General features: G+C 35.8%; 2 protein-coding genes and 1 long non-coding RNA gene across 3 annotated transcripts; 1 reads left to right on the top strand and 2 right to left on the bottom strand.

Annotated features, from left to right (window-relative positions):
* Nucleotides 1–1,040: 1,040 nt before the first annotated feature.
* LOC129953525 (uncharacterized) lies at nt 1,041–1,582 on the bottom strand. The gene is made up of 2 exons (XR_008782552.1): nt 1,283–1,582; nt 1,041–1,222 (listed from the first exon to the last, which is right to left on the bottom strand). It is a non-coding gene; the product is annotated as an uncharacterized LOC129953525 (long non-coding RNA).
* Nucleotides 1,583–1,610: 28 nt separating this feature from the next.
* Nucleotides 1,611–8,523, top strand: LOC129953524 (uncharacterized). The gene is made up of 2 exons (XM_056066769.1): nt 1,611–6,897; nt 8,394–8,523. The coding sequence occupies exons 1-2, from the start codon at nt 1,611–1,613 to the stop codon at nt 8,438–8,440; spliced, it is 5,334 nt and encodes a 1,777-aa protein (XP_055922744.1). The 3' UTR covers nt 8,441–8,523.
* A 4,831-nt stretch (nt 8,524–13,354) lies between these two features.
* On the bottom strand, nt 13,355–16,440 carry LOC129953526 (uncharacterized; the record flags this gene model as incomplete). The annotated part of the gene is made up of 2 exons (XM_056066770.1): nt 13,355–14,793; nt 14,905–16,440. Coding segments are annotated over 2 exons (2,975 nt in total), but the record flags the coding sequence as incomplete, so codon positions are not given.
* Nucleotides 16,441–16,651: the final 211 nt, after the last annotated feature.

Raw genomic sequence — 16,651 nt, 5'->3', positions numbered from 1 at the left:
AGTCTTGATCGATTTTGGGGGTTGGGAAGGATCAGGTGATGGTTTTGGGTGTGATTTGATTTTCGTCTAGAACATCAAAAATCCTTCAGGATGCTCCAAAATGACTCATCTATATCTATAATGATAGATCTTGATTAGGAGTACCTTTTTCTAGTACATGTCAAGTATCTATTTTGAAGTCTTGATCGATTTTGGGGGTTGGGAAGGATCAGGTGATGGTTTTGGGTGTGATTTGATTTTCGTCTAGAACATCAAAAATCCTTCAGGATGCTCCAAAATGACTCATCTATATCTATAATGATAGATCTTGATTAGGAGTATCTTTTTCTAGTACATGTTAAGTATCTATTTTGAAGTCTTGATCGATTTTGGGGGTTGGGAAGGATCAGGTGATGGTTTTGGGTGTGATTTGATTTTCGTCTAGAACATCAAAAATCCTTCAGGATGCTCCAAAATGACTCTATAATGATAGATCTTGATTAGGAGTATCTTTTTCTAGTACATGTCAAGTATCTATTTTGAAGTCTTGATCGATTTTGGGGGTTGGGAAGGATCAGGTGATGGTTTTGGGTGTGATTTGATTTTCGTCTAGAACATCAAAAATCCTTCAGGATGCTCCAAAATGACTCATCTATATCTATAATGATAGATCTTGATTAGGAGTATCTTTTTCTAGTACATGTTGTTGAGCTAAGAAACAGAACGCCACCCACCAACTAGTCTTCAATTTGATTGTTTTTATAAAGTTATATAATTGTAAATGTCAAATTCAAATTCTGCTTATCATGTTTCATTTTTATTGTTGTACCATTATGCCTATTTTGTGACAATAATGTCAAGAAAATAAATCATTCTTTTTTATAACGTTGGAACGAAAAGATCGTCTTTTATTTTAATTTATCGGCGAAACATTTGGTCCTATCGAGCCGAATTAAACTAATACGACATATACATATCATCAAAGTTGATTGTGATAAATATACAGATAGTAAATCTTAAAGACTGTGATAAATAAAGTAAAATAATAATACTGTGATATAATCAAAACAAAATACTGTGATAAAAAATACAAATTGTGAGTGTACGTCGAGCGTCATCGAGCATACTGTCCAGTGAAGTACCCATACGTTGTCTTGTCCTGCGGAGCATCCAGTCAGTGTCCTGTCCAGCGGAGTTCCCAATCAGTGTCCTGTCCAGCGAAGTACCCAGTCAGCATCTCAGCCTGCAATTAATCAACACAATTAATTTATAAATTCATGTGAGTAATTATATCAAATTTTACAAAGTGCAATAAACGTAACAAAGAAAATCTATATTTTTTGGAGAATTTAACCACCAAATGTGATATTGGATTGCCGTTGCTTCATAACTGTTGTCCGTTATAACTGTTGCTGCATTACCGTTGTCACCGTTATTACCGTTGTCACCGTTTTAACTATTGCCATCATTATCACCGTTCATCATTACTGTGCAGAAACTGTGGAGAATTTGTCGAAATCATCGTGTGGAATTTTCATCATTTATCCTGCTTTTAAAGTGAGTGCAATAATTTATATTTATCATATCATATATTGAGTGTTATATACATATACATACATACATATATTACAATGAGTGAATCAGCCTCAATGAAATTATTTAAGAAAACTTGTGCTCAAATCAAAAAGAGTTTCACGAGTTATAAAAATTTGGGTGCTGAAAGAAAATCCAAGAGTTATTTGCATGTTCGATTGAGTGTTTTAGATGATAACTATAAGAAAATTAGTAGTCTTTTCGATGACATTCAGAAATCAGATGAAAGCGAAGATGTAGCGGATAAGTGTGAAGAATTATATGATTTCATTGTCGAAATGTGTCTCTGTTATAAATCAGACATTCTAAACGATTTAGAAGAATTGGTGAAGTTAGATGGTGGTCAATCTGGTGAAGCCACTAGAAAGGTAGAAAGGAATGATGAATCTCATTTTAATAGTACTATGAAAACACCACATGTACATGAGATTAAGCTTCCTCGTATAACTCCTCCAACCTTTTATGGAGATTACAATACTTGGCGTCCTTTCCATGACCTTTTTGTGTCATTGATACACAACAATTCTTCTTTATCGAATATCGAGAAATTGACATATTTAAAATCATGTTTAAAGGGTAATGCTGCATCATTATTAGACTATTTAGAGGTTAATAATGATAATTATGATGAGGCTTGGGAAATTTTGACAACACGCTACGACCACAAAAGAATTTTAGTCAACTCACAGTTAAAATCATTTTTTGAGCAGCCAATAATTAAGGTTGAAACGTCAGATTCCATCAAGTGTCTGTTAGATAAATCGAGAGAAGTGCTTCATGCTTTGAAGAACTTAGGTGTGCCAGTAGAAAGTTGGGATGTTTTCGTGATTTTCACGTTGCTACAAAAACTACCTATAAAAACACAACAGTTATGGGAAGAAAAGCTTGGATTAACAAAGGAGCTACCTTCTTTCCATGAATTTTCAGTTTTTTTGGAAACTCGTTTTCGTTCTTTAGAAGTTGTTTGCCAATCAGGGTTGAAGTCACTAGATTCCACTAGTAAGGAACCATCTAAATTCAAACCAAGAGTATTTCACTTGAATTCTACAAGGAAGGATACTCGTAGTTGTGCAGTATGTCATCGCGGTCAGCATACACTTCGCTCTTGTTACTCATTTTTAGATTTGGATGTACCTGAAAGAATGAAGATAGTTAAACAAATAGGAGTTTGTGAAAATTGTTTGGCTTACAACCATAAAACATTCAAATGTCCGAGTGAGAAACGATGTTATCACTGCAGACAGAAACATCACTCACTTTTACACGATTCTCATTCTACTCAGCAGTCATTTAACAATCAACCTTCATTTTCTCAAGATTCACAGTTCAACAATTCACAGCCGTCTAATTCGCACAATTCACAACCACATCGTAGAAATCCAATACCAGTTTCAAATCAAAGTAGCTATCCAGTATCAACACAAATCAATCCAAACGCTCCAGCATTTCATCCAGGTAGTGATCAAGCTTCATCAACGAACACCACTCGCAGTTATCACCTCTCAAATCAAGCGAATTCTTTCGTTCTACTTGCCACAGCAGTAGTTCAGATTCAGTCATTGAACGGAGAGTTTGTGAATTTGAGAGCGCTGATAGATCCAGGTTCAGAAGCAACATTCATCACCGAAGCAGCAGCACAACAACTTAATTTAAGAAAATGTCGTACCCTTGTCGAAGTCTCTGGATTTGGAAATAACAAAACAGGTTCTTGTCAAAGCTTTGTCAACATAAAATTAAAATCGATACATACCTCATTTGAGATAAGTGCTAGGGCGTTCGTTTTTAAAACTTTAACTGGTTTACTTCCCAATAAAGAGTTTCTTCCACATCAATGGACCCATATTCAGGGTTTGAGTTTAGCCGATCCCTCATTTCACAAACCTGCTAACGTTGACTTGCTATTAGGTAGTGATGTTTTTAGTGAAATAGTTCTGCCGGAGATAGTCAGGGGAACAGAGGCAGTTGCTCCAATTGCTCAAAACACTCAACTTGGATGGATCGTCTTTGGTAAGGTACCTGTCGAAACATTTCGGATACACTTGCAGTTTGTCGACATCGATTCACAACTTCGCAAATTTTGGGAAATTGAAGAAACACCGTTCGATGAACCTGATGCTGCGGAAGACGCTGCTTGTGAGAAGCATTTTCAGATGAACACCTGCCGTTTACCAGATGGAAGATTTGAAGTTGCTTTACCATTCAAGGACGGTGATAGACCTGCACTTGGAAACAGTCAGCAAGGAGCCTTCAGAAGATTTCTTCAACTCGAACGAAGACTCAACAACAATCCAGAGTTACACAAACAATATGCAGCTTGCATTTCCGAGTACCTTCAACTAAATCACATGGAAGAAGTAGATGTCAGCCAAGGAATTCTTAATTCACCATTCTATTATGTCGTGCCTCATCATGCTGTATTTAAGGAGTCCAGTACCACAACGAAGTTGCGAGTAGTTTTTGATGCTACCTTCAAAACTTCTGACGGAACGTCCTTGAACGAACATCTTTTGGTTGGACCTAAGACACAATTAAACATTATGGACATCATTTTAAAATGGAGAACTTTTAAGATTACCTTGACAGCGGACATTGAAAAAATGTACCGGCAAATTCAAATGAGAGACCAAGACACGCTTTATCAGCTAATTTATTGGAGAAGTGACAACCAGAGTCCTTTGAAGCTGTATCGTTTAAAAACAGTAACTTTTGGAACCGCATCTGCTCCTTACTTGGCAACACGTACTTTGAATAAGCTCGCTGATGATGAAAGGCAAAATTATCCATTAGCAGCTGATATGATAAGACAAGACATGTACGTTGATGATTTAGTAAGCGGAGCAGACTCAATTTACGAAGCTCAACAGAAAGTGACCGAAATCAACCAACTCTTATTATCAGCTGGCTTCCATCTTCGGAAATGGGCCAGTAATTTTGAAGAAGCTCTTGTGAACATCGCTCATCAAGACCGTGCAGTTGATTTCATGCTACCCTTTGAGTCAGCAGAACACATCAAGACTCTTGGAATCAAATGGCTTCCTTACAGTGACTCCTTTTCTTTTCAGTGGACCAAATCCGAATCAGTAGAAGTCACCAAACGAGAAGTTCTTTCAACTATTGCCAAACTTTTCGATCCCCTTGGATGGATTTCACCATGTGTGATTTTGGCAAAAATCATTATGCAAAAGTTATGGGTGAAGGGTTTGGCATGGGATGCACCTGTTCCGCCAGAATTGCAGCGAGAATGGTTATCTCTACAAACACAACTACCAGTACTTCAAGATATCAAAATTCAACGTTGGATACAAACTGAAAAGAATAATTTAAAAGTAGAATTACATGGATTCAGCGATGCTTCAATGAAGGCTTATGGAGCTGTAGTTTATTTACGGACCTTGGACAAAAATAATAAAATTCACACCAACCTTGTTATGTCAAAAACTAGAGTTGCACCACTCAATACTATATCGCTTCCTCGACTTGAATTATGTGGTGCTGTGATGTTAGCTCGACTTTTAAACTATATTCAAAAGGTCTTAAAATTAAATGATGTCAAAACGTTTGCGTGGACGGATTCTATGATAACTTTATGTTGGATTGCTGCACCGCCATCAAAATGGAAAACATTTGTTAGTAACAGAGTTGCCGAAATACAGAGATTAACAAATGTCAACATCTGGAATCATGTTCCTACAAAACAGAACCCAGCAGATTTTGCGTCCAGAGGAGTTTCACCATTGGAACTTAAGGACAACTGTCTTTGGTGGCGAGGACCAGACTACCTTCAATCCGATTGGAAGTTTTCGAGCCCAAGTTCAACATCATCGTTTGAAACCGAAGAAGAAATGCGTCCAGAAAAAATTCACCTGCACTGCGTCGTTGAAACTGAAAATGAAGTACAAAAATTAATTAACAAAATTTCAGATTTTAAACAACTCGTACGAACCATTGCTTACTGCCGGAGGATTGCATTCTTTTTTGTTAAAAAATTATCACAAGACCAGTTAAAAAGCCCAATTTTAACAGCCGACATTAGAAATGCAACCTTTAATTGCATTAGAGTAGTACAGAGACAGCACTTTTCAGAAGTATTCAAGGATTTGACAAAGCATCCAACATCAGGTAAACATTTTGGATCATTAAATCCCTTTATTGACAGTCATGGAATACTACGAGTAGGAGGACGTTTACAAAATTCAAATTTACAATACGAACAGAAACATCCAATTATTTTAAAATCTAGCAATGTCTTCACAGAACTTTTGATTAGGGAGGCGCATGAAAACACTTTCCATGGTGGAATACAGCAAACGATCGCATATATAAGGACAAAATATTGGATTTTCAACCTAAAAACTAGTGTTAAAAAATATATTCACCACTGTACTATCTGTTTTCGTTTTGGAGCGAAACCGTTACAGCAATTAATGGGAAATCTTCCAGCTCCCCGAGTAAGAATCTCGCGACCATTTACCCACACCGGGGTAGACTATGCTGGACCGATAGATGTCAAATCTTGGAAAGGCCGTGGAGGAAAAACGTTCAAAGGATATTTCTCCATATTTGTATGTTTAGCAACCAAGGCAATACACCTTGAAGCTGTCACCGATATGACAACTCAAACTTTTTTGGCAGCCTTTCGAAGATTTACAGCACGTCGAGGTATTTGCACAGAAATCTACAGTGACTGTGGAAAAAACTTCGTAGGAGCGAATTCCGAACTTCAAAAAATGCTGAAGGCCGCAAATTTCGACTGGAAGCAAGTCCAATTAGCAACAACCAACATCGGAACAAAGTGGAATTTTATTCCTCCCGCTTCCCCGCACTTTGGAGGTCTATGGGAAGCAGGAGTGAAATCCGTTAAATTTCACTTAAAGCGGATCGTTAGGAACGAGACCCTTACATTTGAGGAACTCAGCACACTTCTAACTCAAATAGAAGCATGTTTAAATTCGAGGCCTCTATGTCCTTTATCCGACAACTTTGAAGATTTCGCCATTTTAACACCAGCACACTTTCTAATTGGAACATCAAGTTTTCTTGTACCAGAAGCAGATATAAACGACGAAAAAATTACTCATCTAAATAGATGGAATAAAATGCAAGCAGCCGTCAACTCATTCTGGAAGCAGTGGAGCGGAGAGTACTTATCTCGAATGCAACGTCGACCAAAATGGTTACACCAACAGCCACAACCTCAAGTTGGAGATTTAGTATTGCTAAAAGATGAACGCCTGCCACCATCGCAATGGGCTCTTGCACGTATTACCTCACTAGTACAAGGAGCTGATAAGCTTACTCGTGTCGTAACTATAAAAACAAAATCAGGTGAATTCAAAAGACCAATAACTAAAATATGCCTTCTACCCTGTAACAAATCTTTCGACGAAAACTCAATTATTTAACCATGAGAAATTATATTACTGAATCAATAACAAAACAATATCTCATTTAGAACCAAAACATGCACTCACTAAAACACTCAAAATCGAAATACACACTCAGTCAAAATCGAAATACACACTCAGTCAAAATCGAAATACACACTCAGTCAATCAATCGAATACAAACACTCAGTCAATCAATCGAATACAAACACTCAGTCAATCAATCGAATACAAACACTCAGTCAACCAATAAATATGAATCAGTCAATCAGAATATAACAGTCATATTTCAGATTATCACAGTCATGCAATTCTAATGTTGTCACAGAAAATCAAAATATTCAACATTAGACATTCAATTGCACAATTCAGAAAATGTTACTCACAGAAAATCAGCATTAAACGTATTGAGATATTGCATTTTTAAACAATTTAAATCTATCACCCACAATTACACAGTATCATACTCATTTATCACAGCAGAAAACATAAGTATCACACGTACTAAAAAACACCTAAACAATTTAATTAACATTGTTATATTATCATTAATGTCATCAAGAACATTCTTCATTTAATAACAAATAAATAATCACATATAAATTCATCACATTTAAAATCACATTCAACTCTAATTCAAATATAAATCAACAAAACAATCATCTATAACTAAGTTTAAGCAATCATTAAAACATTAAATATTAAAACGATGTCAACCAAATCAAAAAAAAAAAACAACAATTTTTTTTTCTAAAAATATTCTAAAACACCCCACTGTTATCGTCGATTAACTTAATTAATACAAAAAATTAATAATAATACAGTCCACTAATAATATCATAATAATAAAAAAATATTTTTTTTGAAACCAATAAGGGACCTTTAGTCTGCAACGAATGGAATTTTACTCAATGGAGATACGAAATACACACGAACATGTACTTTCCTTATGGGCAACACACGCACTCGTATATTTCTTATGAGAAACACACAAACCTGTGCATTTCTTATGGGAAACACACAAACCTGTGTATTTCTTATGGAAGAGTAAAATGCAACTAATTACGCTATTATACTAAACTTACCTACAATATTAACACAAAATTTAAAAAAAAACTTACCCTTATTTAGCAGCACACACCACAGATAAATATTTAACAATTTATTTATTATTTATAACAAAATAACACAATTTAATATCACTGATAAACAAACTTGAACACAATTTACAAATTTACAAACAACAAACAACGAAGCGAAAATCAAGGTGCACGGACTAGAATGAGACAACTATAGTCACATTGGAAATTTAATATCTGACGTTCAGCCAGATCTGTTTGTTTGAACTTTTCTGTTTATGTCTCCGTGCCTAATCTAGTGCTATATGTTTTATTTTTTTTTGAATCGTTTAATTTTATCGTTTCATGATGTCTCAAGACGAAGATGGAGTTGAGAACTATGTTCACGCCGGGGAGGAATGTTGAGCTAAGAAACAGAACGCCACCCACCAACTAGTCTTCAATTTGATTGTTTTTATAAAGTTATATAAGTGTAAATGTCAAATTCAAATTCTGCTTATCATGTTTCATTTTTATTGTTGTACCATTATGCCTATTTTGTGACAATAATGTCAAGAAAATAAATCATTCTTTTTTATAACGTTGGAACGAAAAGATCGTCTTTTATTTTAATTTATCGGCGAAACACATGTCAAGTATCTATTTTGAAGTCTTGATCGATTTTGGGGGTTGGGAAGGATCAGGTGATGGTTTTGGGTGTGATTTGATTTTCGTCTAGAACATCAAAAATCATTCAGGATGCTCCAAAATGACTCATCTATATCTATAATGATAGATCTTGATTAGGAGTATCTTTTTCTAGTACATGTCAAGTATCTATTTTGAAGTCTTGATCGATTTTGGGGGTTGGGAAGGATCAGGTGATGGTTTTGGGTGTGATTTGATTTTCGTCTAGAACATCAAAAATCCTTCAGGATGCTCCAAAATGACTCATCTATATCTATAATGATAGATCTTGATTAGGAGTATCTTTTTCTAGTACATGTCAAGTATCTATTTTGAAGTCTTGATCGATTTTGGGGGTTGGGAAGGATCAGGTGATGGTTTTGGGTGTGATTTGATTTTCGTCTAGAACATCAAAAATCCTTCAGGATGCTCTAAAATGACTCATCTATATCTATAATGATAGATCTTGATTAGGAGTATCTTTTTCTAGTACATGTCAAGTATCTATTTTAAAGTCTTGATCGATTTTGGGGGTTGGGAAGGATCAGGTGATGGTTTTGGGTGTGATTTGATTTTCGTCTAGAACATCAAAAATCCTTCAGGATGCTCCAAAATGACTCATCTATATCTATAATGATAGATCTTGATTAGGAGTATCTTTTTCTAGTACATGTCAAGTATCTATTTTGAAGTCTTGATCGATTTTGGGGGTTGGGAAGGATCAGGTGATGGTTTTGGGTGTGATTTGATTTTCGTCTAGAACATCAAAAATCCTTCAGGATGCTCCAAAATGACTCATCTATATCTATAATGATAGATCTTGATTAGGAGTATCTTTTTCTAGTACATGTCAAGTATCTATTTTGAAGTCTTGATCGATTTTGGGGGTTGGGAAGGATCAGGTGATGGTTTTGGGTGTGATTTGATTTTCGTCTAGAACATCAAAAATCCTTCAGGATGCTCCAAAATGACTCATCTATATCTATAATGATAGATCTTGATTAGGAGTATCTTTTTCTAGTACATGTCAAGTATCTATTTTGAAGTCTTGATCGATTTTGGGGGTTGGGAAGGATCAGGTGATGTTTTTGGGTGTGATTTGATTTTCGTCTAGAACATCAAAAATCCTTCAGGATGCTCCAAAATGACTTATCTATATCTATAATGATAGATCTTGATTAGGAGTATCTTTTTCTAGTACATGTCAAGTATCTATTTTGAAGTCTTGATCGATTTTGGGGGTTGGGAAGGATCAGGTGATGGTTTTGGGTGTGATTTGATTTTCGTCTAGAACATCAAAAATCCTTCAGGATGCTCCAAAATGACTCATCTATATCTATAATGATAGATCTTGATTAGGAGTATCTTTTTCTAGTACATGTCAAGTATCTATTTTGAAGTCTTGATCGATTTTGGGGGTTGGGAAGGATCAGGTGATGGTTTTGGGTGTGATTTGATTTTCGTCTAGAACATCAAAAATAGTTCAGGATGCTCCAAAATGACTCATCTATATCTATAATGATAGATCTTGATTAGGAGTATCTTTTTCTAGTACATGTCAAGTATCTATTTTGAAGTCTTGATCGATTTTGGGGGTTGGGAAGGATCAGGTGATGGTTTTGGGTGTGATTTGATTTTCGTCTAGAACATCAAAAATCCTTCAGGATGCTCCAAAATGACTCATCTATATCTATAATGATAGATCTTGATTAGGAGTATCTTTTTCTAGTACATGTTAAGTATCTATTTTGAAGTCTTGATCGATTTTGGGGGTTGGGAAGGATCAGGTGATGGTTTTGGGTGTGATTTGATTTTCGTCTAGAACATCAAAAATCCTTCAGGATGCTCCAAAATGACTCATCTATATCTATAATGATAGATCTTGATTAGGAGTATCTTTTTCTAGTACATGTCAAGTATCTATTTTGAAGTCTTGATCGATTTTGGGGGTTGGGAAGGATCAGGTGATGGTTTTGGGTGTGATTTGATTTTCGTCTAGAACATCAAAAATCCTTCAGGATGCTCCAAAATGACTCATCTATATCTATAATGATAGATCTTGATTAGGAGTATCTTTTTCTAGTACATGTCAAGTATCTATTTTGAAGTCTTGATCGATTTTGGGGGTTGTGAAGGATCAGGTGATGGTTTTGGGTGTGATTTGCTTTTCGTCTAGAACATCAAAAATCCTTCAGGATGCTCCAAAATGACTCATCTATATCTATAATGATAGATCTTGATTAGGAGTATCTTTTTCTAGTACATGTCAAGTATCTATTTTGAAGTCTTGATCGATTTTGGGGGTTGGGAAGGATCTGGTGATGGTTTTGGGTGTGATTTGATTTTCGTCTAGAACATCAAAAATCCTTCAGGATGCTCCAAAATGACTCATCTATATCTATAATGATAGATCTTGATTAGGAGTATCTTTTTCTAGTACATGTCAAGTATCTATTTTGAAGTCTTGATCGATTTTGGGGGTTGGGAAGGATCAGGTGATGGTTTTGGGTGTGATTTGATTTTCGTCTAGAACATCAAAAATCCTTCAGGATGCTCCAAAATGACTCATCTATATCTATAATGATAGATCTTGATTAGGAGTATCTTTTTCTAGTACATGTCAAGTATCTATTTTGAAGTCTTGATCGATTTTGGGGGTTGGGAAGGATCAGGTGATGGTTTTGGGTGTGATTTGATTTTCGTCTAGAACATCAAAAATCCTTCAGGATGCTCCAAAATGACTCATCTATATCTATAATGATAGATCTTGATTAGGAGTATCTTTTTCTAGTACATGTCAAGTATCTATTTTGAAGTCTTGATCGATTTTGGGGGTTGGGAAGGATCAGGTGATGGTTTTGGGTGTGATTTGATTTTCGTCTAGAACATCAAAAATCCTTCAGGATGCTCCAAAATGACTCATCTATATCTATAATGATAGATCTTGATTAGGAGTATCTTTTTCTAGTACATGTCAAGTATCTATTTTGAAGTCTTGATCGATTTTGGGGGTTGGGAAGGATCAGGTGATGGTTTTGGGTGGGATTTGATTTTCGTCTAGAACATCAAAAATCCTTCAGGATGCTCCAAAATGACTCATCTATATCTATAATGATAGATCTTGATTAAGAGTATCTTTTTCTAGTACATGTCAAGTATCTTTTTTGAAGTCTTGATCGATTTTGGGGGTTGGGAAGGATCAGGTGATGGTTTTGGGTGTGATTTGATTTTCGTCTAGAACATCAAAAATCCTTCAGGATGCTCCAAAATGACTCATCTATATCTATAATGATAGATCTTGATTAGGAGTATCTTTTTCTAGTACATGTCAAGTATCTATTTTGAAGTCTTGATCGATTTTGGGGGTTGGGAAGGATCAGGTGATGGTTTTGGGTGTGATTTGATTTTCGTCTAGAACATCAAAAATCCTTCAGGATGCTCCAAAATGACTCATCTATATCTATAATGATAGATCTTGATTAGGAGTATCTTTTTCTAGTACATGTCAAGTATCTATTTTGAAGTCTTGATCGATTTTGGGGGTTGGGAAGGATCAGGTGATGGTTTTGGGTGTGATTTGATTTTCGTCTAGAACATCAAAAATCCTTCAGGATGCTCCAAAATGACTCATCTATATCTATAATGATAGATCTTGATTAGGAGTATCTTTTTCTAGTGCATGTCAAGTATCTATTTTGAAGTCTTGATCGATTTTGGGGGTTGGGAAGGATCAGGTGATGGTTTTGGGTGTGATTTGATTTTCGTCTAGAACATCAAAAATCCTTCAGGATGCTCCAAAATGACTCATCTTTATCTATAATGATAGATCTTGATTAGGAGTATCTTTTTCTAGTACATGTCAGGTATCTATTTTGAAGTCTTGATCGATTTTGGGGGTTGGGAAGGATCAGGTGATGGTTTTGGGTGTGATTTGATTTTCGTCTAGAACATCAAAAATCCTTCAGGATGCTCCAAAATGACTCATCTATATCTATAATGATAGATCTTGATTAGGAGTATCTTTTTCTAGTACATGTCAAGTATCTATTTTGAAGTCTTGATCGATTTTGGGGGTTGGGAAGGATCAGGTGATGGTTTTGGGTGTGATTTGATTTTCGTCTAGAACATCAAAAATCCTTCAGGATGCTCCAAAATGACTCATCTATATCTATAATGATAGATCTTGATTAGGAGTATCTTTTTCTAGTACATGTCAAGTATCTATTTTGAAGTCTTGATCGATTTTGGGGGTTGGGAAGGATCAGGTGATGGTTTTGGGTGTGATTTGATTTTCGTCTAGAACATCAAAAATCCTTCAGGATGCTCCAAAATGACTCATCTATATCTATTATGATAGATCTTGATTAGGAGTATCTTTTTCTAGTACATGTCAAGTATCTAGATAGATAGATAGATAGATTTGGATTTTATTGGATCAACATTTGAATTTAACAATAGAAACGTTTTTATATGTACATTTACAAAAATCATTATGACATGGCATTTGCCGTCTGCCAGATTGACAACTATAATATATTAATTTAATTACAAAGATATAACCGTTTTAAATAGCATATGTGTTTAAAATAAGGAATTATATGGAAACCAATAAAATTTAAAATTCAAATAAGATACAGTTAAAGGTTTGTTTAATCAAAAATCTTCTTTAATTATTCTTGCTCTATATCTGAGCGCAATTACACAATATTCATAAAGTCTATTAACGTTCATTTGATTCAATTCGTCCAGGACTTGCTCTTCAGATAAAACATCGCTTCCAAGAACGCTTCTTCTGGTTTCTTTCAAAGTTGGGCATCTTCCCAAAAAGTGAATTACGTCTTCTCTTTCTTTCATGTTGCAAATGCTGCATTCTAATGGTAGATCAGGTCTGTGAGGCATGAAGTTCAGATTGATAAGCTCGCTGCGAAGTCTGACCATTGTAGCGATAACATTAACCTTATAAGAGTCATGAAAATAGTTTTTCTCTGCCAAATTGTGATTTAATCTACTGTAAACTGTTCTGTAGATGGAACTGGAGGCTTCAGCTATATATTCAGCTCTACATTTCTCATCCACCTTCGAGATTACATTGTAGAAGAGAGTCTTGCAACTACCAATGTTTTCCAGGTTTAAATCAAAGCTTAAATTGCATTCTTCAGCTAGTTTTGACCACTCTCTATACCAGCTGTTTCGTTCGTGTATGGCACTGATAGCTACCTTCTTGACTAATCTGGATTCTGATAAATTGAATATGTACTGAAGAAAATCGGCTTGCAACTTCAATGTCTTTATGTGTAAAGGTGATAGTCCTGTTTCGAGCATTACCACGTAATTTGGTGTGTTGACTGGTAAGCTAAATATCCTTTTAATATAGTGTGTCAAGAGTTTTTCCACCGTTTGAAATCTCATACATCCCCAAACTTGTGCGCCATATAAAAGTATGCTCTCCGATACTGCTTCAAATACCTTGTGTTTACTGCTATGCGCAATGTTTCTGTTCATGAAGCATCTTTTCCATGATATGTTAATGGCTGTTTTCGCCTTTTCTAACTTCACAGTTAAATGCTTCTGCATGCTCAAACTTCTCGTAAAAATTACCCCTAGGTATTTGTATTCGGTTACACACTCTAAGGCTTCTCCGTTAAATGACCATTTCTCGTTAGAAGCATTTCTTCCACCACCGTTTTTAAATATCATCACTTTAGACTTTTGCGTATTAACGATTAAGTTCCATAAGCAACAATAATTATATAACCTGTTTATCATGAGCTGTAACGCTTCCGGCGAATACGCAAACATGACAATATCATCTGCAAATAATAAGGCTTTCATATGTGTTCCTGCGAAATCCACGCCACCAGGAAGATAATCAATCAGGTCATTTATAAAAAGTGAGAACAAAGTGGGGCTCAATGTGCAGCCTTGCCTTACTCCGGATGAGGTCACAAACCAATCTGACAACTCTGCACCATTCCATACAGCCGCTCGTGTTCCTCTATAGAGATTCTCTAGCGCACGTCCAAATTTCATCGATAACCCCGCGTTATATAGCTTGTAGAATAAGGCACCTCTATTTATTGTATCGAATGCCGCTTGAAAGTCGATGAAAAATACATATTATTTCTTTTTTTGAGCGATAAAGCTTTCTGCAAGACTTCGGAGTACAAAAATATTGTCCATTGTAGAGTAGCCTGCTCTAAAACCTGCTTGAAACTCTTTCAGTATGTTCTGAGACTTAATCCACTTGTTGAGTCTTTTCTGCATCATCGTTGTAAGAATTTTATATGTTGCATTCAAGAAGGAAATGCCCCGATAGTTTGAAGCATCCGCGTATGATCCTTTCTTATGTATTGGGAATATAACAGCTTCTTGAAATTCATTCACTACCAAATTCCCCTCTATGACTTCATTGAACATCGTAAGAAGTCGATCATTAAGTGCAGAAGTGCCATATTTGTAAAATTCGGCTGGGATACCGTTTGCGCCTGCTGCTTTCCCATCTTTCAGAGTACATAACGCTTGCTCCAATTCTTGTGCAGTAAACTGCGAGTCCAATATTTCATTGGTTATACCAGGTGTTGCATATTGCCAGATCGATGGCATCATTTCTGGGTTGAGGAGTTTCCGAAAGTGTTCGGCTAGCATATTTGCACACAGATTTTTGTGTATTGGCGGTTTTTTACCATTTAGCTCCCACGCAAGTTTCCAAAACGTTGATGCATTATTACAGGAGGTCAACCTGGCCGCTTGTCGTTCCTCATACTCTCGCTTTTTGCTTTTGCACAGTTTTTTATATGTCGTATTAGCTTCGATGTATATGTTTCTAAATTGACCTTGAGGTGAGTTTCTGAAATTCCTGAGCCATGCGAATGAAATTCTGCGTGCCTTCTGGCATTCTTCGTCAAACCAAGGCTCTACCCTTATTTTGTTTCGTGTAGTACTAATCTGCTGCTGTGGATAAGATGCCTTAACAATTTGATCTAGCAAGCGAAAGTCCGTATTTTGGCGGTTGTGTAGATTCGTGTCCAAACGTTGTCTGTATAATGAGGCTTTTGAGAGTTTCCAGTTGAGTCTAGGAAGTAATTGGTCGATGTTATTTACCACAGTTGAATGCCCAGTCATCCGTAAGGTAACGACTATCGGCAGATGGTCTGAGTATGGAAGTTCTCGCACCTCGAAATCAGTCACAAAGGGTTCCCAATCTTCGCCTATCATTGAATAATCAATAGTTGATGAACCTTGACCACCAACAAAAGTAAAATCACCAGAAACGTCACTGGGCATTGTTCCATTTAGAATTCTCAATCCAAACGAGTCACACAGTTCAATTATTCGTTTTCCTCTTGTATTGCACACTACATCTTTAGTCTGCCTATTAATTCCTTTTGCTTCGTTAATTGTTCCTGCAACTTGACCGATTCTCCCGTTCAGATCCCCAATCAGCATTATTTTCGATGAACTAATCGTATTAAATATCTCGCCGAGATTATCAAAGTCCTCATCCCAATTATTGCAATTCAAGTACAGGGGGAGTATCAAAAGGGTTTTGTTGTTGATTTGCAATTTAACGTACGTTAGGTGATTTTGATTGAGAAACTCACACTTCAAGTTTACTAACTCTTTTTTGTAACCAAAGTAACATCCTCCACTTGCTCTTCCTCTTGTTTGACTTCGTATTGCCGGGATCCACATAAACTTATAATCTATTAGTTTATTATCTATACTTGTGTAATTGTTCTCTGTTACAAAAGTTTCAAATAAAAATATTATGTCAAAAGTATTAACAAATTTATAAAAATCACTAAATAACGCTTTATTGGTCAAACCTGACACATTATAAGATAAAATGTTTAAATATTTTTGGATACTGTCTAAATTACTTGAGTTTGAATTATTTAAACTACGGCAGACGGCATTAATACTAAATACTACAATTTACACTCCCAACTG

This window comes from Eupeodes corollae, unplaced genomic scaffold (genome assembly GCF_945859685.1).
Source record: "Eupeodes corollae unplaced genomic scaffold, idEupCoro1.1 scaffold_976, whole genome shotgun sequence".
NCBI classification, from domain to species: Eukaryota; Metazoa; Arthropoda; class Insecta; order Diptera; family Syrphidae; genus Eupeodes; species Eupeodes corollae.
This window is presented reverse-complemented; position numbering and strand designations above follow the sequence as displayed.

What these genes read in the sequence shown, in the direction of transcription:
- LOC129953524 (XM_056066769.1), top strand. Translation starts at nt 1,611, where the DNA reads ATGAGTGAATCAGCCTCAATGAAATTATTTAAGAAAACTTGTGCTCAA. An exon ending in AACTATAAAAACAAAATCAG is followed by an intron (nt 6,898 to 8,393) that starts GTGAATTCAAAA and finishes TGATGTCTCAAG; the next exon opens with ACGAAGATGGAGTTGAGAAC.